Source organism: Aethina tumida, chromosome 2 (genome assembly GCF_024364675.1).
Source record: "Aethina tumida isolate Nest 87 chromosome 2, icAetTumi1.1, whole genome shotgun sequence".
Lineage (NCBI taxonomy): Eukaryota > Metazoa > Arthropoda > Insecta > Coleoptera > Nitidulidae > Aethina > Aethina tumida.
This window is the reverse complement of record NC_065436.1, coordinates 423,154-447,282: the sequence shown is the minus strand read 5'-3', so window position 1 is coordinate 447,282 and position 24,129 is coordinate 423,154. Positions and strand designations below refer to the sequence as shown.

The 24,129-nt window shown below is 33.3% G+C and overlaps 4 protein-coding genes across 9 annotated transcripts in view; 2 read left to right on the top strand and 2 right to left on the bottom strand.

Annotated features, from left to right (window-relative positions):
- Positions 1–4,830, top strand: part of LOC109599301 (irregular chiasm C-roughest protein-like) — an 84,421-nt gene extending 79,591 nt beyond the window's left edge. For all 4 annotated transcript variants that reach the window (XM_049963039.1, XM_049963041.1, XM_049963040.1 and 1 more), the window contains 5 exons: positions 597–876; positions 935–1,480; positions 1,850–1,972; positions 2,056–2,318; positions 2,714–4,830. In XM_049963039.1, coding sequence (XP_049818996.1) covers positions 597–876; positions 935–1,480; positions 1,850–1,972; positions 2,056–2,318; positions 2,714–3,262 — 1,761 coding nt within the window. In that variant the 3' untranslated portion in view covers positions 3,263–4,830. The remainder of the gene's footprint in view (positions 1–596; positions 877–934; positions 1,481–1,849; positions 1,973–2,055; positions 2,319–2,713) is intronic.
- A 1,137-nt stretch (positions 4,831–5,967) lies between these two features.
- LOC109599298 (uncharacterized) lies at positions 5,968–10,708 on the bottom strand. Its single transcript, XM_020015268.2, has 3 exons — positions 10,502–10,708; positions 8,819–9,046; positions 5,968–8,577 (listed from the first exon to the last, which is right to left on the bottom strand). Exons 1-3 carry the CDS (start codon positions 10,560–10,562, stop codon positions 8,342–8,344), a joined length of 525 nt encoding a protein of 174 aa, XP_019870827.1. The 5' UTR covers positions 10,563–10,708; the 3' UTR covers positions 5,968–8,341.
- Positions 10,709–11,868: 1,160 nt separating this feature from the next.
- Positions 11,869–13,442, top strand: LOC109599300 (GPN-loop GTPase 2). Its single transcript, XM_020015270.2, has 3 exons — positions 11,869–12,881; positions 12,936–13,172; positions 13,232–13,442. Exons 1-3 carry the CDS (start codon positions 12,330–12,332, stop codon positions 13,340–13,342), a joined length of 900 nt encoding a protein of 299 aa, XP_019870829.1. The 5' UTR covers positions 11,869–12,329; the 3' UTR covers positions 13,343–13,442.
- Positions 13,443–15,741: 2,299 nt separating this feature from the next.
- The window catches only part of LOC109599299 (sex peptide receptor), an 87,731-nt gene continuing 79,343 nt past the window's right edge, over positions 15,742–24,129 (bottom strand). For all 3 annotated transcript variants that reach the window (XM_049963746.1, XM_049963744.1, XM_049963745.1), the window contains one exon: positions 15,742–17,004. In XM_049963746.1, the coding sequence (XP_049819703.1) occupies positions 16,417–17,004 (588 nt within the window). In that variant the 3' untranslated portion in view covers positions 15,742–16,416. The remainder of the gene's footprint in view (positions 17,005–24,129) is intronic.

The following is a 24,129-nucleotide window of genomic DNA, read 5'->3' as shown; positions in this document are numbered from 1 at the left end:
ATATGTGTGCAGTAATGTTTGTCCTTTGCTTTGGAACGGAACGACGCAGCCCCCAATAACACTAACCGTAAACCATACCTACAACTTTAATTTCGTCCATGGAATTGCGGGAAAAACGGGAATTTGCCAGTTTATAACAAAGCGCATTGTATTGAATGTGTGTTTTTGAAGTTTCCACTTTTATTGATTCGGTTTTTCGGATGTTCGAGATAAATGCGACCCATTCGTTTTAGTTGTGTCGCTTGCATTGAGGACGCTTGCTTTTACAAGGAACGTTAACACCGAGTACGATCTATATATTCCAAATAATCGCAAGGAAAAAATAATTACACTACATTTTTAATTTAATTTATTTGTCTGTGTTCATTTATTATGTGCTACAATTTTTCGTGAGTTGTCATTTATTATCTGGCGTTAATAATTAATGACTACATATCAAACAAATGCATATTAATTACTCTCCGGTGAGTTTTACAAAGACAAATTACGTTTTCAACCACACACGCCACTGCCCATAAAACAACTTCACCACATTTCCTAATTAACACCAATGTACTCGAGTACTGCTAATACATTAATTTAATTTAATTTTTCAGGTGAAGTACGCACCGAAAGTGACGGTGACAATCCTCTCCGGCGTAGGAAGCAACGGACGCATCCCTGAAGGTGCTGATGTCCGTTTGGGCTGTCAGGCGGACGCCAATCCTTCCGACGTCACCTATAGATGGTTCCTCAACGACGAGCCACTGATAGGCGACTACACCACCCAACTCATCCTGCACAACGTCACCAGGAAGCACCACGACGCCATCGTCAAGTGCGAAGTCCACAACGCCGTCGGCAAGAGCGAGGAGAGCGAAACTCTGGACATAAGCTGTAAGTTTCACAGTTCATAACCTTGTTACAAAGGTTAAAGTAATTGCTTTGCTTACAGATGGACCACAGTTTAGGTCTAAACCTAAATCCATCCAGGCTGACCTGGGATCGAGCGTGACTTTGACCTGCGACGTGGACGGCAACCCCTACCCGGACATTTCCTGGTACCACGAAGATAAAAAGAAACTCGTCAGCACGAGCCCCAACCTAACGTTGAGGGTCGACCACGACTCAGCCGGGCGGTACTACTGCAAGGCGCACGTACCGGGATTCCCCGAAATCGGGGCCGAAGCCGCCATATACCTAAAAGGACCTCCTTCGATAGTAAGCCACCGCACCCAGTTCGGCATCGAAGGCGACAACGTGCGGGTCGAGTGCACCGCCTTCTCGATCCCCGCCCCCGAACGGGTGATCTGGACGTTCAACGGCAGAGAGGTCGACATCCACGACCAGGACTACTCGATCATGGAGGATCCGCTACCTGAAGGCATCAAGTCGACGCTAATCATCCGGGAATCCCAGGAGAGACACTTCGGCATGTACAACTGCAGTGTGACCAATCCCTACGGAAGCGACGTGGTGGAGATCAATCTCATGCCTCAGAGTAAGTCGTAATTAATTCTATGAATTGTTTATCGAGCGCACCTGATGTCATGGTAATTACTTTTGTTAATAATTTAAGGCGAAAAGTGACAAATCAGTTATTTCAGCTTTGCTTCTTTGAGCTGACTGAAATATTAACTCTTTTGTCATTACCAATCGAAAATTACCTTAAATTAGTAAATTACAAAATTGGTAGTTATTGATTTCTAAAATGAGTTTGTCACAATGTATTGTAGTTCGAATTTCTGGATTTGTGACACATCGGGGATCTGAGATTATCATACATAAAAGTATGTAACTAAATAAGAACAAAGTAACTGGAACTGTGATTGGATTTATTTTCTAACAGAAGCTCATTTTTTGTTTTCAGAGAGTTTTCCCATGTTGATTATTGTAATTGGGGTAATTGGTGCTATTATCATCCTCATCATTGTCATAATGATCATTTTCCTGTGTCAAAGACAAAGTAACAAGAAGGCACCGCCACCAGAAAGTAAGTACAATACGAAACGAAAATTTAAAACAATAATTCATATAGTAAGCTGATTAATTAAACATTGTATTTTGTTTTTTCAGCGGATGCCAACACAATTGAGAAGCAATGCAAGGAATCAGACCGCAGCTCAAATATTTCAGACTTGAAACTGGACCTGCGAACGGGTTCCTCCAACAGCAACGTACACTGTGACATGGACTACATTCCAGGGGCTGAATCCGAAACCGGAAGCGAGTCCGTGATCACCAGAATCGGAGTACCACTTGCCGGTCCTGTTAATCTAGGTGGCCAAGATGTGTATAGGTACTCCGCCGATTATACCGAACCCAGCTTTCCACCAAAGGTAAGTTGTGTGGTTTTGTTAATGGTTAAATTAATGGTTGGAAGTTTTGGTACAAAGGGTAATAAATATTGACTTGACAGACACTGAGGATAATTGTAATATTAAATCAATGGTTCGCAACAAGTAAACATAATAAACGGACATAGTTGCGGAGCAAAACAACATCTAATTATCAAAATTACCCGAAGTCGAATATCGACCCGCATACCTATCTCGAGCAGGGATGCTGAGTCCGGGTCCACCGGGCGAGACGATAAATCTTTTGTGACCGGACGGGGCCCTCGCTCTCGCCCCACTCGCAATTAGTTGAGTTTATGTTGATTCCCGACGCACAAATTCAATTAATTTTTACGTTTAGTCAAGAGTTTTAAATAAAATACGATTTTGGTTTGCAGGACGGTCAGAACAACAACGGCTACGTCCCCTACGTGGACTACTCCCGCGACTACAACCCGCCGGTGATGCAGCCCCCGATCTCGTCCTCCCTGGACCCGACGCGAGAGAGCCTCCAGTCGACGAGGCTGCAGCTGAACTCGCTCCAGTCGCACCAGATCCCGGTGAGCGGCGCGTCGCTGCCGCTCAACGACCTGAACGACCTGCACCACGTGCCGAACGGCAACATCGGCGGCATCGACCCGCGGTTCAGCGCCACGTACGGGAACCCCTATCTGCGGAACCCGAACGTCGGTCTGCCGACGCCCAACACGGCGAACCCGGCGGCCACGCCGGCGCCGCCGCCCTACTCGCGGGAGAACTCGCGGCTCGCGAACTCCAGTGCCATGATCACGGCCAGTGCGAACGTGATAAATACGGTGGTGGCGAACGGTGCCAACGGTTCAGTGCCGCAGGTCACGAGACTGCCCAACTCCCCGACAAGTCAATACATCATCCCCAACTCGAACATGGCGACGATAAAGCGGGGCACGATGGCGACGCATGTATAATGCATCGTCGGTGCCTAGTGGGACTTTTATGAAATACTAAAGTGAATTTATACGAGAAGACTGAGTAATATATCAATCGAAATAATTGACGTTGGTTCAATTTTTTTTCGTAGTTTCGCGATACGCCGAAGAACAGTCCTGTTGTACAGTTTACTAGACAATTAAATTAATTGACCGAATTATTGATTAAAAATTAATCACGCGGTACAGTTCAGTACTACAGTCACATATTTTACCGTTTTTTCTGTTTTTAATAAAACTTATTTCCTGAACCATCTAAGACCTAAATTCTTTGTCATTTCACCTAAGTCTAAATAAAATGTTATTCAACTTTAAATTGACAATCACAATATTTTTCAAACTATATGAGAATGTGTAAACTGTTTTTGTCATTACAGTTCAAGATTTCACTGTTTAATAAACTGTTTATTGAATTACCAAAAAAGAAAATGAATAAACAAAATAGAATCTTGAATATTGATTGTGTAAATATGTCCTAGATAGTATTAAAAATGCTGAAACAAATTGACTGCTATAGTTGGGTGATACGCATAATAGTAAAATATGTAACTGAATTTCCAAATAAATTAGTGTACATATCATAAAAAAAATAAAATCATCATGGTGTCGATTAAATTATAATGTCAATTCTTTATTATCATATCTAAATTAAAGGCAAATTGAATCTATTGAATATTTATTTGTCTAGGAAATAATATTCGTTTTCGTTGTTGTTATCGGAGCGAATCTTGTACTAACAACAATTACTTCTATGAGCTTCCAAAATATAATATAATCCTTTGTTCGTTTATCCATTCCACAAGGTACTATAACACTATTAATGTTTTGCGGCGTGTTCGCGGTTGTGTTTTTGGACACGCTACAAAACTCCAATCATATCCTAAATCATTAGTTTATTTTGGAGGTAAAATTGTTAAATAAAAAACTAATAAAAGAAAATTCTTGTTATAAATTTAAAGTATATACCAAAGATATTTTTTGTATAGTGAAAACTAATAAAAATGTATATTTTTGAAATAATTTCAATCAACGATGCATATAAAATTGGCCTACAGTAGAACTTGTTGAATATTACTGTTTTTAAGTGCAATTTCGTATTCTTTTCTTTGTACTTAAAAAGTGTAGCAATTTTTGCTTTAATATTTGCTCATATCTATCTAGTATATTGTTTTATTTTTTTTTTTTTGTATAATTTGTATATTGTATTATATTTTTGTTTTATCGTGTACATTTATTTTATTTTATTATTATATGTATAGAATATATACAATAATATTCGTCAATTATGTTATAACAATGAATTCTGTACCATATATCGAGTTATTTTATATTATTTTATACAAAAAGTGTAGTTTGTATGGATGTTTTGTTATACACAGAAATAGTAATTTTAGCTCAACTTGTACATATGAAAATATCTTGCGAAGTTTTCTATACTTTTAGAAAATACTGTTATTACTGTGTATAAGGATTTTTTTAAGTCTTGACGAATAGCAATATTTATAAAACTTTGTGATTGTAAAATAAACATGCCTATATAAAAATTACACCAGACTTTTATTTATTTATTTCCTTAAACCCACTTTGTCGACCCCAAAAATATTCAGTTGATCGAAGTGCCAAATTAACAAACACCCCGACACATCCGGCCGTTTATGTATAGCGAAATTAAGTTTAAAGTGGCAACAATTTATGCGTCAGTAATTACGTGGGGTTGGGTCGTCTCGATATTCGGTTTCGGTCCGTTTGTTCGGCGCCTGCCGTCGAATTTCTGCGTACGCGTACCGAATCCACGATTTTATGTGCCGGAATGCGTAACGGCGTCATCTTGTCGCCAGGCCGACTGCCAAACGCGTACGGCTTTAATGGGAGAAAAATTAATCCGGCGAACATGTTACGAACTTAAACAAATAAGCTTTTCTTAATATCCATTAACAGAACACTGTTATGTTGGATAATATGTAATCTATGTTGTTTCAAACGTACAGTCTAACATTTACATATAAGACATAAGGAAAGTTCTTGTAAATACTAATAATATTAAAAAAATCTTTAAACGTTATCAGTTTTTTAAAAAAAATCTTACTAATAAAAAGATAATAATCTCCAAAGCTAAAACGTTACATTGTATTAAATAAAAACGTTACAAATGTGATTGGTTGTATCATTTACAATTTTGGCGAATGCGTGTACAGCGCATCCACCATTTTTTAAAATAATATTTACAATTTTGGCGAATGCGGTGTACGGCGCATCCACCATTTTTAAAACAATATTTACAATTTTGGCGGATGCGTATATAGCGCATTCGCCATTTTTTTAAAATCATATTTGCAATTTTGGCGGATGAGGTATACGCGCATCCACCATTTTTTAAAATCATATTTACAATTTTGTCGAAAACGATGTACAGCGCATCCACCATTTTTTAAAATCAATCATATTTACAATTTTGGCGAATGCGGTGTACAGCTCATCCGCCATTTTTAAAATCATATTTACAATTTTGGCGAATGCGTGTGCAGCGCATCCACCATTTTTTTTAAATTATATTTGCAATTTTGGCGAATGCGGTAATCAGTGCATTCAATACTTCATTTAGGTATTTATTAGTTATAAAGTATCAAAATGACAATTTTTGAATTCATTTCGGAGTGAATTAAATCATGTAATTAAAAGACGTCTTCAGTGAAACAATTTTTATTGTTAATTCTATTTTTCAACATGTATAACATACAATGACAAACGAAACGAGCGTGTGGAGCCGTAATGCTTAAAATTAAGAGACGTCATTCAAGACTTAGGCAAAACATATTTAGATTGTATGTCACCGTGTATACTTACACCTAGTTTTATTTAAAAAATTAAATAGTACAAATATAAATGTTTTATAATTTAATTATGTAAGTAAAATACATTTATATAATCTGATTTTATTTTATTCACAAATGTACATTATGCTTAATTATTATTATTCTTTTTTTATGTAATTAAGTAAATAATTTAAAACAGATTCGGAATATAAAGGTCCGCGTCAAACTTAGACAGGTACTGATCAATTTAGAATACATGTGTAAAATATTTTACGATAACAAATTCATTTTTGACGCGGTTATTTTAGCATTTTTATTACAAACTTAAATTTAAACTTCACAATCACAAAATGCATACATCAAAATTATCCAAGGAAAATAACAATACTCTGGTTTTATTATTATTATTAATAACATGATTTTATCAAATTGGTTTCAATGGTATGGTACACTGATTTAAATCGCCTTGCTATCGAACAAAAAAAAAACGTTTCCTAGGAAGTTTTTATGTATGCACATTTAAATTCCTTAACCTTAAAACGGACATTTACGACTAAATACACTAGAATTAGGCTTAACAATAGTGAGGGTGGTTCAAGTCCGAACAGAACAAATCTACAAAATTCACAACGGTAGAAACTGCAAAATCAATTCTCTATAAGTATATTAAATGCCAATTCCTTATTAATCATGGAAGAATCATCTTCGCTTTTGTGGCTCACCAAGCTTAATTGTTTTTTTTTTTTTATTTTGGTCTACGAAACTGAAACAATCATCTATCATAAGACTCGTTAGCTCGGTAATTTAGTTTCATTTTGCAGGAAAGCAACGTATGGCACTTGGGGCCAAATTCGGCAGTGTTATATGCATTTCCGACTCTACAGCACATATACATAATTTATTTTATATTTTTTTTTTTTTAAGGAGAGTAGGTGTTTTTTAATTGTATGAACATATTTTAGCACCGTTGCAGTGTTACACTGTAAACGTGCCATATATTCGAAAGAAATTCGACCTTTTTTCGTGTCAAACGAATATAATTGACAACCGTTTGTGCCCTTCATCACAAAATAAACGGCCCAAACTGTTTGACGTTCAAAAATCGATATAAGAATTCGTTTCCATTTTATTATACAAGTTGAGCCTTGAATCCCACGTTTTAATATCCTAGGATATGTATAGGTTTTAACATTTAATGTAATGGTTTAAAATTGTGTTATTGCTTTAGATAACAATACGTATTCACTCCGTACAAATCTGTTTCCTTAATGATTTCCCTAAATGATTTTAATGATGCCTTATAGTACAAACGTTCAGCCTTTCCATGTATATTGCTTATAAAAAAGAATCGTATAATAAAATGGAATAAACACCGACTAATTTATGGCAGTCTCTAAAATTGATAAGTTATGACTTGAATGATTTGAATTAGTTCACAGGTGTAACGTGCCACGAAAATAACAATGAACGTAATTTTTCGCGGAAGTCTCTAAAAAGAATCTAGGCCTCGGCAGCGTCGCATCGCAAGGCCACCCTGTATAATAAATTTACCGTATGAAAAGGAGAGGGTAGACACAGCGAGTTCTCACACTTATAGAAGCACAGTATTTGCGTTGCCCGGATACAAACATTAACGATATACATCAGCGGTTAGAGACGTGAACAGCTTAGGTTAGAAGTATGTCTATGAAGCTCCACATTATCGAATGCCCTAGTCTAAATGTTTTCCTATCGTTAGAACAGCAAACCTGCCTATCAAGAGGTCGTCAGTCGAATTTTGTATAATAGAGTTTTAATCAATCAATTTTTTCAACAATTTATATAATTTAATAAGTTGCATAATTACATACGTTTAGTTTTTCATGTACCGTGCAATTATTCGAACGGGGATGTCGGTGTGCACCCCCGCGAAATATAATTTTACTATCTAATTTTCAATTTTTATTTGTACTAATTTAGGACGTATTTAACCTCTTGCGAAACCGCAGGTCTACTTGCGAATCTACAAAAGTCGTCACAGTAAAAAAACATTTTGATTTTGTTTAGTTAGAAAACGTAACGAAGCGGCAAACCCAAAAATATTATTAATGTAATAATATCGTCCGATGGTGATGGCAAATCAACGAATAATCCTCGTACTGTGCTCAGGAATAAACCAACGTAACAACTTGTGTAAGTTGTTGAAGCGACTAGTATAAAATTGCATGGATCTCACTTAAAAAACGGTTTTTTGGATTTGGAAATTTCAAAACAGTTCGACATTCTTCGCGTCGTTGAGACACAGAAGCATCACTGCGATTGGGATGACGGCGGTCAGCGGGCTCATCGGTCCGTACTTGTGTGCCGAATTGCATAACGATTTGGTGCAGGCGCAGTACTTGACGTGTACGTCTTTCGTTCCGGAGCGGATCACGCACTCCTTGTCGTCCCGGTCGTCCCGCAGGTAGCCGCAGCCCCGGATTATCCGGGTCTTGCCCTCCACTGAAAAATTACCCATTGTATTATAAACTAATATTTCATTCTCACAATAAATTTAGAAGGAAAAAGAACGAAATAAATAACTAAAACATTTCGTGACCTTATCACAAAGCTAATCCGTTACGGTTCCTTATTACGAACCTAAAGCGTGATATTTCCACAACTTGTGCTTTTATTAGACCACGCAAATTGTTATTAAGCCAACCATTGAGTTTATCAAATGTTTTTTCATTTAAAATTTTACCTTTTTGAACGAGTTTCCTGCAAACCTTAGGCTGAATGTCCGGAGCTAATTCCAAAAGTTGTTCCGGTGGCCTTCTGTCGGTGCAATTGACAATTCCGATGGTGTAAGGGTCGAAAGGGTCGCCACACCTCGGATCGAATTCCGAATTACAATCGTAGCATCTTAACGAAACGTTTTTACGGGAATCTTGTTGTGTGGGGTGGTAACCATAACCATCGGCTGATACACCTAAAAAATTAAACATGTTGAGCAATTGAAATCATCAAAATAGTATGGGTATATTTAAAATTCAGATTAAAGGTTATCAACCTCTGATGTCCCATAAAATTGTTGATCAAGTTCGAAATCTTTCCAGGAAAGTAACTGACCCATTTAAGTGTCATACATCAAACGTGGCCGCAGTTTATATTAATCAATGACCAAAGACAAACACTGATATTAATTACACTAATTACAATAGTAAATATTACTTGTTATTATGATAAAAGTACATTTAATTTTACTAATTAACTTCCGAGTCTAAAAGGGGTAAAATCAATAGGTAACATTAAGCAATTCTCGTGATAATTGTAAGAAGTACTTTAATTACTTTACCTTTTTAAAAATGATTTGAAAAACTTAATTACACATATTGCCTCATCAAATTACTTATAATCAAATTATATTGAATATTTCTTCAATTTACCTAATTAAAAGAAATAATAAAATTTTAATAATATTATTTATTTCGAATGTGAACAATTCCGTGTTTTTATTATTAATTCAATTAATTTATTAGTATAAAAATATTTAAATAATTGATATGTACCAACGTTAACATTAACATTAAGACATTAATCAATTATAAAATTATAACACTTCCTTGAGAAATTACTCACTATAAATTCCAACGGTTTAAAAAAGTCAGTGTTAGTCATAACTTATTGATTTATTCTTTTTCGAAAGTCATAAACTAAGGCAACATTCGTTCTCTAACAAAATTTACAATATCTTCCCATCGTAATTTTATTTAAAACTAGGAAAAGTGTTCTTAATGTTAAAAATTGTTAAGATAAAGGTAATTGATAAAATAAAATAAAAATAATAAAAAGGTAATTGATAAACTTAATTGTAAAGAAAGGGTTGAAAATAATGTTTTATTCAAAACAATGAATTATAATTAATTAATAATTAAATTATTGTTAAATCAAATAATAATTTTATTTATTTAATGATTTACACTTTACAAAAATCAAAGATTAAATTATTAACTAATAAAAAATGAATGCTAAAATGTTTGAACCCTTTTCCACTTCTATTGATTTTCTTGTATAAAACTGAATAATTTCTCCAATCATTCGTAATACATTATTAAATACCAACTTATTAACTAATGAAGAATATTTTTAGACGTGTTTTTGGCGCCCACCAAACGTATTCGTCAATTCGACCGCAGGACTAAGAATAGCTCAATAATTATTTTTCAGGGTAAATATTAGAAACCGCCACTGCGTGAAGGGAATAACCTTATTCAACCCATAAAAGTTTTAGGTTAAATCGATTTGTAAAAGTCAATATCGTAACCTAGTGTAACTCCACCACTGGGTTACATAATCTGGTCCAGGAAAAAAACTTCAACAACATCAAAAATGCTTCTTGGTTGGTTGGATGGTGGTTGGAAGGCTGAAAGGGACGAGTACTTACATACAATCAAGAAAAGCGACACCAAAACCGAAGCCAGGACCTTGGAGGACGCACTATCCATCTCGATTGAAAATCCTATTGTCCCAACTCATAAACCAAAAACTATCCCGCTCAGTTAAAAATGTTTCGTTACGTGCCTATTCAAATTCGAAAACCACTGAACAAGTGCTGGCTCTTTCGTCCGACATTTAGCAGTGGCTGGTATGGAGGAAGAGATGACGTCACTGTGGCGTCCCCTCCATCGCGGACGTTACGTCATAGCGTCGGATCGATCAAACGGTGCATTGGGGGGATGTCCGCCCCCCGTTCGCCCTTTTTGCGTTCGGGTGTGCGCATCTAGACGTCCTGCACCGGACACGGATTCTAGCCTGTGTTTTTCCAAGTTTATTGAACCGGGGGACGTTTGTAAAGGTTCCTGGACTCTGGCGTTTACACGCTGGAAGACGGGGTGACGCCGGTGCACCAATTCAACGACGGAGGAATTTATTTACTAGTTCTTTTCAAATAAATTCAGGGAATAGATGTTTAAATTATATAGCTGGTGCTTAGATTGAAAAAAAAATGGATCATGTTTGTTTTGTTTTCGGAAATATTTAATAAACCACTTTTTAACTTAACTAACTATTTGTAATTATAAAAACGATTGAATTTGAATTAAAACTGTAGTTGATCTAGTAAGGAAATTAGTGAAGCATAATCTTACTATGATATTACATTGTCTTTGTAATATTTTTAATTTATCTAATTGATTTTAAAATAAATATAAAAATAATTACTATAAAAACATTTCTAATACATTTTATACATTTTTTTAGCATTTAATTAGGAAATATATCATCATATTAGGTTTATTTAAAAATTAGTCATTAAATAAATAATAAAACGATAAATTTTGTTTGATATGAGGTACATTAAATGGTGCAGTATAAAAATTAATTCTCTTCTTTTATTTATTTATGACTACACTATATTTATTTTAAAACGATAAATATTTGACGCATTTTTTTTCAGATATTCTAATTTTTGGATGTCCAGCCCACAATGCTCATCAAATATTCTAGAATATTCAAGATCGTTTTCGTTAGAACCATATGTAAACTGAAATGTATTGGAGTGGTCAAAAACTTCTTTTAGAATTTAGTGTTTGTTTTTTGGTAGAAATGATTGTCATAAATTGCTTCCATTTTGGATAATTAAGAATATACTATCTATATAATTACTACAAATACTTTCTCATTGTTGTTTCTTAGACTATTTCGAATTAAATTCTCCCGCGTTACAAAATACATAAACTTGACAACAACGATCATAAATTGTAAAGAGTATGCAACCCACAATACGACAGTTCACTACGATACATCATCGAATTTAGAAACTAACCTAACCTAAAACAGTGATTAGCCATATTCAGTCAAACAATCAACTGAATAAGATGTGCAATGGATATACAAGAATCATTTAATAATCTGTCGATGCGAACGACGAACAAATTAAAAAACTTCTCCGCCAAAATCAACGATCAAAAGACAGAATTTGTGATAACAAATTTCAACAACTGTCTCTCGATATTGATCACACAGTACGGAAAAATCGGAAACTTGTACGAAATCAAAGTAGACCAACCTGAAAGCGGTCTGGAAGTGGCGGATCCTGTGTATACTGTTAATTGTTTGTTGGGACCAGATAATTTGGAGGCTGAAGTGGGGGCACGATACATCACTGAAAAACTTAAGATAGTCCGGCCACTTTTGTTGAGTTTAACTTTGAAAGACTTTAGTAAGGAAACTTTACATGCTTTAGTAGAGGCTATAGTAAATTACAAACAATAATGTCTTTGGTGAAAAGAACTAAGAAATCTGAGTCATACTTTGGCCAGGTTGTTATTGGTCCTCCAGGATCAGGTAAAACAACCTACTGTGGCAAAGTGTATTCATTCTACAAAGACAAACTCAACAGAAAAGTAGAAGTGATAAATTTAGATCCAGCTAATGAAAACATGAACTACACACCAAAAATTGATATCATGAAACTGATCATGGTTGAGGATGTGATGGAAAACTTGAAACTGGGCCCAAATGGTGCTTTAATGTACTGCATGGAATATCTGGAACAAAATTTTGATTGGCTCTTAAATCAACTTGTGTTGGTGAAGGACAGTTATTTAATTTTTGATATGCCTGGACAAGTAGAACTTTATACACATCATGGTTCAATCAAGAACATATTTGCAAAGTTAGAGAAGTTGCAGTATCATTTGTGTGCACTTCATATGGTTGATTCACATTACTGTTCTGATCCCACTAAATTTATTTCTACATTGTTGTTGTCATTGTCCACTATGATGCAAATTGGACTGCCTCATGTTAATGTTTTGACAAAGGTATTGAAATATGTCCATTAATTAATAATTCTAGCATTAAAATTAAAATTTTAGGCAGATCTATTAAAGAAAAACTCCACAAAACTGGATTTTGGTTTGGACTTTTATACTGATGTGCTAGACTTAGAATACCTTTTAGAATTACTTGATGATGGACCTTTTACCAAGAAATATAAAAAGCTTAATGCAGCACTAGTTGGACTTGTTGAAGATTACAGTTTGGTATCTTTTGTCCCACTGAATGTAAAATCTGAGAAAAGTTTGCTTCAGCTAAAAAGTGCAGTGGATAAAGTAAGAACTGTTTCTTTAAATATTCCAGTTTTATTTATTGTCCATACACATTTTTATAGGCAAATGGTTACATTTATGGAAGTGGTGAAGAAAGAAGTATTCAAGCACTTTTATCATGTGCAGTGGGAGCAAGAACAGAAACTGAGAGATATGATGCTGATTATATGTAATTTATTTTTATATGTTTCAAATAAAAATTGAAAATGGGATTGTGCTAATATTATTAAAATTTTAGCTATAACAGGTTTGAAATAAAAGTCTCAATTAAGATACTGATTTTATTAAAAAATGATACTATAAATTAATACATTATTTTGTTTGTTTAGCTGTTTGCTTTTCAAGTTGGGCCCTAAAACAAAAAAAAGATCATTTATATGTATATTTCTGGTGATGGACATAACATTGTAACATAGATAAGAATATATACATAAATTTGTGTATATTATACTAAAGGTGAATACATACGTAAGTTCCATTTAAACTACATACCTAAGTTGTTTATTGAAATCATCCTCAACATTATCATCTTCCCAATTGTCCTCCCAAACGCTTATATCTTGCTCATCCTTGTCTTTGTCCTTCCAATCTTTAATTGAAACAAAACAATCATTACAAATTTTGCAATTCATGCACATAACCCTTAAATATTTACCTTCAACAGGGAACTCTTCGAATTCATCGTCTTCTTCGAGAACACCGAGATCCAATTTTGGTTTGTCAGACATTTTTTACAAGAAATTGCTTTAAATGGTTTTTAATCTATTTTAGAACGCGGTTTATGAACAAATGTTTATGAGACTCGGTTTTAACCTAACTTTTGTTGAAAACCAGTACCAACATCAGTTTGATTAAATCTCAGAACCCTAAATGAGAATATTTTTCAATTGTTTAAATTAAAACATTTACTCTGTTATAATTTAATTTAAATAAAAATATGTTGAAATTGCTTTATATTAAAATTGCAACATATATAATTGTAATTAGTTTTATATATTTATTGTAATGTATTGTGGGTTGCCTAGCCTTGCCGCGTTAACTTAAATAATTATAATAATTAGTACTGTTCTGTTACTTTCTTATACTTATTAATTAAATTAAATCTAATTAGATGTGTTTATAAGAAACAAATGCGTTATACTAATGTGTTAAACGACTAAATATTAGAAATAATGCGTTAATTTCTTTTAATAGTTAAGCCCATTTGTTCTAGATGGCGGCACTATTCGGTAAAATACAAATACTCTTATTTGTAGTAAGTATTTATTACAATTTAATTTATTTGAATAAGTTTTTTTTAATTAATAACTTATTACTACTCCTTTATACAAAAAGAAAACTCAAGAACGAAGTAAGGAAGCGGCAATTACGATCTAATTATTTCTATTCTGTTTAATATAAAATGTTTTTCAAAAAAGATTATACAAGTTATAATTTATTATTACTGATGATACTCATTTGTTACAGATTTTTTTCATAAATTTTCGCAAATTGTTACTATTAAGTGAACCGGCCACATTTTAAGGGACGTATATCACTCTGATCCTATTACCACACGAGTGATCTGTAATATAGGAGGAAATCAATTTACTTAGATTACCTCAATTTAGAGGATCTACAATTCAATCCCGTCACACATTAAGGTACATTAGTTTAGTTTATTGCTCAATAATTATAAGATATACTAGTGTAGATATTTCAATATTAATGGAATCAAATAATTGTTTTTAAGAGTGAGATTAATTTAATTGTTTAGTTAATATGTTCAGCTATATTTAGTATTCGAACATTATTCGAAATAAAAGGTAAAATTTTCCATTAATAAATGATTTTCCAAAAATAATTTATTTAAATTTGTCGAACACTTCATTTATAATAATAATAATAATAATAATAATAATAATAATATTATCTCTATAGTGAGTGATAAAATTTAAATCCCATGTAAATAATACAAAGTAATAACTTTTTTGATAAATATTAAATGTATATTCTGTATACCTACCAACAATTATCGGTTTGATTGGAAGATAAAACGCAGGGTTCATAAAAGTTCTAATTAAAATTCGTATGAAAGCCACTAATAAATCCACGTCAGTTTTCAGAATTATTACACTTTATTGAATTAATAACAATTGATTGAGTCTCAATTCAACTGATATTAAAACAATAAAATCTCTATTGATTTTTTATTAAAACCGACAAAAATATCTTTGTTTTAAATTGAAATTGCTGTTGGTGCTTAAATTAGAATAGAAGAGGAGTAAAATGAGTCGCAATTTGGGGTTTTCAGTACATTTATTTATACAGTAGGGAAGGCAACATCTGTAGACACATAATATGTTCTTATGCTAGATGACAACCATAAGTACTAAGTAATCTTCACATGGATTAAGATTTTGAATATTTATAGTCATTCGTGCTATAAATATTCAAAATGGGACGCGGTTCGTGACACCATCGTGGCATAAATGGTAGCATAAACGGCTGTAATTTTGCCAACAACTTCCAAACCTAGGGCTCTCTATTTGAAAGGTATTAGCAAATGTTCCTGTTTATATTTTAGTGCTAACTAACTATTTACATTTTACATCGACAGTACAAATATTTATAATCTTAACATTATTTACAAGTTATATGTAGTGAATGATATTTTTGTTGTATATACTATAAACTATTTATATTCACAATTATCCAAATTATATTACATCAATTGTAAACGATTATTTCATTTATCAATATAAAAAGACCTAATATAAATTTAAAATCAATACGAAAGTCTCTAGATAAGCGTCATTTTAGTTAATTATGTATATTTCACCAAAACTTCATATTACATCCCTGCTCAACATGCAAACCTGTTTCTCTTGACAAAATTACCCTGTAGTGGAGATAGATAGATAGAGTCTTTGGTGAGCAATTCTCAGGAACGTGAACGAAACTCGATACACTCGAGATAGATTGTGCTTGTTAGGAGAGATTCTGTTCCATTTGTGATATTGAAATTTCAATTGTTATTTGAATTTCGTATGGTCCATTCGAGAAATGAAATGGCAGATAATTTGGCAAAAAATAAAGGGAATTGGAGAAATTCAATAAATTCATACGTTCCGCTCGTTTTATTTGTTTCCAGGGATATTTGAACAATCCCCTGAATCATACTTGGTCCATTAGAAATGAGAAATGAGAAATGAAAACAAAACCCTCGAGATGTAATACCAAGGTCGGTGACGTCGCGGGTGTCCGATTACAGGACCGTTTCGTTCGTGCACGTCCTCGGCCCGTTCACGATGGAGTAGCGCGAGGACCCGTTCCTGGCGCCGACTGAACCCCTAATGAACAGATCCTTGAACGTTTCCCTGAACTGGCGAGACATGCCGCAATAGATGCCGAAATTGATGGGGTAGCTGACGCTGATGCAGAAATTGGAAAAGAGGATCAGCGTGTTGGCCATGTTGTAGTCGAGGAATTCGTAGAAGGCGCTGCTGATCACGTGCAAGAGGGTGACGATGACCAGCGGGATTTCGACGAAGAGGAACACGCTGACGACGACGATCAGCATCAGCGTGGTGCAGTTCGAGTCGCGCTGCTTGCGGCACTCGCTCTTCTGGTTCTTTTTCGTTGACAGGAGGATGTCGCGGCGTTTCTGCGCCTGTTTCAGGGCCCGGAACAGCAGCAGGTTAAGGATTATTAATACTATACAGGGAATTAGGTACACGAATAATATCCTGAATATGTAATACGATCCGTAGTAGATGTTTTCGATGTCGAGCACCCACTTGGGAGTCTCGCGTTTGCAGAGGTGCACGGTTCGGTTCTCCCACTCCACTTCCACCTGGAAACACACTCATTAATACTATAATTATAAGTGTATCTGTGTTTCGTACTAAAGTAGCGACAAAATAATTTTCCAAGCTACCAAAAAAGAACGTAATAATAATGGAAATTTCGTTGTTTCATTTATTTTATTCAGAAAGGATTACTTCCGAAAATTAAACTAAAACTAACGTCATTAATGTGCACAAATATTATGCCAGATTTTCCCCGTTTGCACAGATTACTTCAACGTAATGTGAAAAGTTTTCCAACATTAATTATGACGCATTGTAAAACAACATTCGTTTAATAATAATGTGAAAGCAGGAAATGTTAATCTAAATTCAAAATATTAAACAGAACTAGATGAATACTTTGTTGTCTGTTTTCATGTTAATTAAATAACATTTTGCCCGTCAGAAAAGAGGACTATTAAGCTGATGTAACTCTAATAATATTGATTGAGAGGTTAATTTATCCAGTTGAATAAGATAATTCAAGCTGCTGCAAATTTTCATGGACAATGGAAATTCGTGCATTCAAATTGAACAATGGTGTGACCAACTATTGCTTTATCTCGCGTTCTAATTCAAATGCATTTGTAAAGTCATTGAGTCTTCGATTATTAGCAAACTGAGACTACATAATCCAGAAGGTTAAAGCCGAATGAATGTGTCCAAAACAAACTTTTATGCATTATTGAGATGATTTCACCCTTCTCTTTATTAGAAAAAAGTTAAGTGCACTTTTAACTAAGATGTATAAAAAATTCTTGGTGAATAATGTTGTACTTTGTACTCCATAAATTATTAAGTAGAAATTAATAATTTATATTAAATAAGAGAATATTAAATCCATAAACAGGACGCATTAAAATATCCTACAGTTGGATATTTAGGATTATGAAATTCGGCAAAGTTAAACCAATTAATAATGATAATGTACACAGTATTAGTCAGTCCTATTTCCCGAGGATATTTTAAGCTTAAACGTATAATGGTAGATAATCATACAAGGATTACGTTGATAATAATACACACAACTCTAAATTCAACTCGTAGTTAATTACAACTTTCTAGAAAATTGCTGTGTGTTTATCAGATTTTAAATTTTATGTAATTTTAATTTAACAATGTATAATACTCTGTTATTACACACATTTTTATCTTATTTTTGTGAATAGTTTATTGAACAGTTGAATTTTTTAGACGTTACAAAAGTCCCACAATAGACAAACAGTGTAAAATTGCAAAATTAAAAACTGGTCCCAAATAAAAGGATAATTTCGCCAGGGTTAAAAATGTTTAAATTGAAACGGGGTGCTCAATATTCACAATTATTTTAAAATGTCAATTTATTAAACGTGAATTTCAATGACAATATTTGAACTTGTACAAAATTAATTGGCCTTGCTTTTTAATAAATAAAATTCCATTTTTGAAGTGGATTTAAAATGAATAAGCCAATAAATAAATGATTTATTGAGCTTTCGTTGAATTCAATTTAATAAATCCGTATGAAAACGTTTTTGTTCCAATAAATAATTAATTGACATATCTAACGAACTGTTAAGTCTATTAAGACATCGCCGTATCACGTAACCAGTGGGGCGAACCAAATGGGGTGTGCTTCCGGCAAATCTGTGCATCCACATAGATAAACCGAGCCCAACCGATTTGTTTTAATGAATAAACTTTTGCCCACACAAACGACGTGCTTGTTAAGAGTAAGACGGGTCCGAAACAACGAAACTCATCAAGTCAAACTTCCCCGGGCCCCATTTTTAATTGGACTATTACTCCCGCAAACGAGATTTCGAGGTTTGAAGGTAAATGCGGAATATTATATTGTTTAGTGGAGGTTGTCAACATTGTCTATTGATTCGGTGGTAAGGTGGAAGTTTATTGGAAACGTGCTGGGGCTGCTGTTAATTATTGTGGCTATGAAAGTAAATTAAATTGGGGTCAAAATTACTAGGGAGAATCGCCAGTTAATCCCACACGATAAATTTTGTCCATTGTTTCTTTATTATTATCAATATTGGATGTGCCTTTATTCCATAAAATAATTTATGGGAATATTTATATTAAAACTGGTAAATAATGGTTGTTAGTTGATTAATTAACATTGTTTTGAGGTCGATATTACGTGGTGCTCGCACATTTTCAACCTGTTTAAAAATTGATGGAACGTAAAAGTCTCTAAAAGGTCCGCTGTTGTTTTTCCTGTATTTATGGTAACTGGTAAAAACGTACCAAGGGTCCGAAAACAATTTATAATTAAAGCGTCGTTTTCACCCCAACAATTAAGACAAAGTACGTTCTTGAATTTACCATATTTGCAGTAAAATATAACTATTTAAATGTGCCTAAAAAATTTGGATGGCAAATGGTGACGCTCATAATTTAGAAATTAAATTAAAAGGGACAGACATAACCTGTCACAAACATAATTTATGGAAAGTACGTAAAAGTTAAATGCGAAAATCCTATTAAACTCATGTGAAAACGGCTGATGTCAGTCTGATTCACTTTTTTACGTCCTGAAACATGAGCTGAAAAGACTTTTATAAAACATAATCGCGTAAAAAATTCTCGGACGTAATAAAATGTTTTAATAATTTCAATAGAATGTTTTAAATTGTCGCAGACAAAAAAATATACTTTTAATAAATCAGAAATGTGTTCGGGAACTTTTATATTACATCTTTTATGGCGGTGAGATCATCCCAAATGGTCTGGAATATTGTATGAGGATTTTATCACCGGCAAATCCTCTTTTATAATCCGGGTTCGTTTAATAATTTTCATTTTACAAATATTCCATTCCGATTGTACGAATATCTTTCCACTTTGTTATTTCAGTGATATAAAACAACGGGAGTTTTCGTTTATATTGTTTGAATATTTATATTTGTTGGTTAATACATATAAATTCTTACCAACAGGTTCCCCCAAATTCTAAATAAATATTAGAAATACCACACATAAAATTTTGACCTCAATTTTATCAAGATTTACTTTAGCACCACCGAGAATAATAAATCCAAAGACAGGGACATTTTACTATTCTTTTTACGCCACCGTTTCGTGCACACAAACTACGATAATCTCCTTTTGTAATCTCCATTTACTCCACACGTTGTTTGCGCTCCAACCCTCCAAAAAAATGATTTAACATTCTGCACACTCGAAAAGACAGCAAGACTCACAGAAAAAGGTGACACTCTTCATAATACAATTTAGTCCCCACTTTCAAATAAAACAGATTGCTTATAGATAGTCGAACAAATATTTATCCTGCGTGACGTGAGGGTGTTTTTCGGCGTCGCGAGCTGCCTTTTTCCAGCTCGTGCATACTGTTTTTTCCCTTGATATAATTTCGCGGAGTATGCGGCGGATGAAAATTGAAATCTATCGACGAGAGGCAATCGGTTTTCGATGTGCCATAGCTGGAGCGTAAACATAAATTTTTGCCCCCACTAAATTTAAATAAAAACTCATTTAAACTTGATTAATTAATCGATTTACGTGGAATTTCTTCCGCTTGTGTATTTATAATTTTATCCTTCGGGGACATTAAAACATGACAAATAATTATTTGCGGGAAATTAAATTCGTAAAGTTTAATGAGTCCTGTCAAATATAAAATAGATTTAAAGGTTCTTTGAGCGGGGAAAATTAATTTTGGGTGGCCACACAAATTGATAAATTATATTGTGTGTATTTAAGCAAAGAAAATTTCTTAGCCAAAATATATAACCTGAAAAAAAGAGCAACACAACAGCAATACGTGGGTTAATAAAGGAAAGGAGGAAAGCGAGAGCTGTGTCAAGCATCAGTCTAATGAAACACAAAGGTCAGTAGCCAAAGTCTGGAGACATCAGATGTTATTGAACAGGCCCTCAATGAAGAATAGGTCAGTGCGCTCCCAAGCTTTGCCCATGTTCGGTCCGTTTTTATTCACGTCCTAACTCGATTCCGCCACAATACGGCCGGTAATCCTCCCCCATTAACCGGCGGAGATTGCGTGGAAAATAGAAAAGAATGGTCCCCCGGTCCGAACCGGGATCACGGTTTTTAATACCCGTCGATGTGCCGGATTATAGTTTATTATCTTTCAAAATTTAATATAAAATACAGCTTAACTATTAAATATTATTTACAATTGAATATTAAAATATGTAAATATGTTTTTAAAATCATTCGATTTGCATTTTGCATTAATATTTATTTTATTATTATATTTTGTCAAATACTTAAAAACAAATTGTTATGGTAATAATTACCTGGAATTAAATATAAATCATTTCACTGCTAAAATATGTTTCAAAGTTAAGACAAGAGATTTGTTATGTATTCTCAAAATAATTGTTTATGTGAACAAAAAATGGAAGACAAAATTACAGATGGGGATGAATTTCTTAACGTTAGAATTTCAACAAATTGTGTGAAGAAAGAAGTTATTAAATTTATATTAATATGTTCTTGTGGATGTTTGTTCTTTTTTATGATGTGGATTTTCATATTTCAGTTATTAACCATAATGAATAAATAACAAGTAGTTATTATTATTTGAAGTTTATTATTAATAAAATATTATATGAACGACGTTATTATTATCAAACTTCAAAATTGTCAGTGAACAATTACATTAATTCATTAACTTCATTATCATAGATCACTTCTGTGTTCGTTATGGTAAAAATTATTGTTAGAAGTCCACCAACACGTTTTAAAGAGTATGTCTTTCTGGGTCTATACATTTTAGTGCTCATTTTATATATATTATTGCTGAAACATGCTTTTTATGGTTTGAAATTAAATCACAAATTGACAAGTGTATAAATCATTTTATACAAATTACAAACATGTGTTTATAGAATGTAATACTTCATTAATTAAATAAATATTTGTCTTGTATTGTAAGTGTATTGATTTCTAAGTAATAAATTATATTATTTATAGATTTATTCTTTGCAAATTTTAAGAATATTTTGAATTTATTTAAATATTTTGAAAAATATATAAATAAAATGCAAATTTTATAGTTATGATAGAAAGAAGAAAATGATAAGTAATACTTTTGGAAAGTTCTTTTACCTGGACAGAAATGTATAAAAGTGGCATGCCCATAATGTTTCAGCTCACAAATGATCAAGAGTAAATCGATCATGGAAACAAAAATTGACATTCCAAATAAAGGAGGCAAACCAGAAAATGATGAATTTGATTTTAAACATTATATGATGATACTTTGTATTTTTGTATCGTTCTATTTTATGTACAAGTATCTTCAAATGTTGTTTTGAAACTGAAACAAATAAAATTATGAATTGAAACGACCAAGTTGTTTTTATTTAATTTACGATGTTATGTATTATATTAAACTCATAACGTGATTATCGATAGTTGGAGTGGGTATAAGGAGTAGGTTCTAAACTTGTTTACACCTTTATTAATTTCTTGTGCATACAATTTAAATCTTGACAATATCATTAGTCTTGAAGATTGTGTAACTGTTATTCACACTTACTTGGTATAAATTTGCCAGAAATGTTACTTTGAAATCAGTCGATTTATGTAAGTGTTGCATAAAATAGAATTCAACTATGAACAACAATAATAACAACAACAACAACAACGTAAATAATAATACACAAGGACACTTCATAGATGTGAAACAATTAACATTAGTTCGTTTAGTTTTGAGCAACACCAGGAACCTAGAATTTGTAAATAGTTTTGACTTTGAAGAAGAATACGACCTTCCTTACGAAGAAGACCAAACACCTTTATATAAAAGTATTAAATTTAAAATTGTGTCAGCAATATGTATCACTTTACTCATTGTATGTGTTTGTTTATATATTTATTTTTGTCATACATAAATTAATTAAAACAATAAACTATTAGTTTAAAAATTATTTGTAGTTTTTTTAATAATTAAAGTTATTAAAACACTTTTTGTACAAATAATGTTCGAACATTCAACAAATTTTACCTGACCACAATCATTTAAATATGGTAAAATTTAGGTAATGTGCAATCAGCTTAAACCATGGAATACTTGGAAGTCGTTAAACGTCAGTAATCCAAGCTTTCTATACCTGGATTAAACTTATTAAAACGGTGCCGGTGCCTTTAAATCATTCCTATAATTCGCCTGGACATGGAATCAAAAGTAGAATATGTACGTCTGGAGAGTTTGAACGGTGACGACAATACCGAGACTGAGACCAACGTTTCACACAGCAGATCCAAGAGTACCTTGTTCTACGTTTGTTTCCTTTCGTTTTTGGTTTTCTGCACTTCAGTTTTGGTGTTTTTGCTCTACATTGTATTCCTCGATTTCACCCACTAGTTAAACAAGCAGCAATGTGCATAAACAGGAAAGACGAGACAGAAGAGGTCGAAGAGATAACAGAGATAAAAGTGACCAACCCCAAGGTGGAGGATATGATAATCGACCTACATAATGACCGTAGATCAGATAACGAATTTGTATGTCCCGGGCTCGGCTCGTGTTTACATTTTAGCATAATCTTAGGTTCGATTTATTTAGTGTTTGTGTTGTACGTCCTGTATTTTACTCTTCTCCATTAAATTATGCCAATAAACCCAATTACTACCAAGACAACCGTTTTATTTCAACCCCAAGTGACCTGAAACAAAAGAATGTAGGAAGCAGGCGCAGCAAAAATGATCCTTTTATGTGTTTTTTAGGAAGTGAAGGATCGGTGTCAAGTATTGCATGTAATGCCGAAGGAGGTTTTTATTTCGCATGGCCTGAAGTGTTGGCGTCTGAAAACCTAATTTGTATTCAGCGCCTGCCAAAGGATTCTGCTCGGATATTACAAATAAGATTTAACATCTATCTTCACTTCAGGAGTCGAATATAAAAATGGGGGAGACGTAATAATTTGTCGTTTATTTTTCAACATCACGTCCTGGATAAATAAATTGATTAACACCAAAATCATAAATTATATATTATAGTGTTCATTAATAAACTTGAGATAACACGAAAACTCCAAACATAATTAATCTTTTAAAAGAAAAAAAGATTTTTTTATCGTTTCCAGGAATTGTAATTAAAAACTTCCTCATCATCTGTTGTGGGGCATTTTTAATTTTTATTCTTC

Coding starts and splice junctions, on each gene's coding strand:
- LOC109599300 (XM_020015270.2), top strand. CDS start 12,330: ATGTCTTTGGTGAAAAGAACTAAGAAATCTGAGTCATACTTTGGCCAG. Junction 12,882..12,935: donor ATGTTAATGTTTTGACAAAG/GTATTGAAATAT, acceptor TTAAAATTTTAG/GCAGATCTATTAAAGAAAAA. Junction 13,173..13,231: donor TAAAAAGTGCAGTGGATAAA/GTAAGAACTGTT, acceptor ACATTTTTATAG/GCAAATGGTTACATTTATGG.
- LOC109599298 (XM_020015268.2), bottom strand. CDS start 10,562: ATGGATAGTGCGTCCTCCAAGGTCCTGGCTTCGGTTTTGGTGTCGCTT. Junction 9,047..10,501: donor GTCGCTTTTCTTGATTGTAT/GTAAGTACTCGT, acceptor TTAATTTTTTAG/GTGTATCAGCCGATGGTTAT. Junction 8,578..8,818: donor CAGGAAACTCGTTCAAAAAG/GTAAAATTTTAA, acceptor GTAATTTTTCAG/TGGAGGGCAAGACCCGGATA.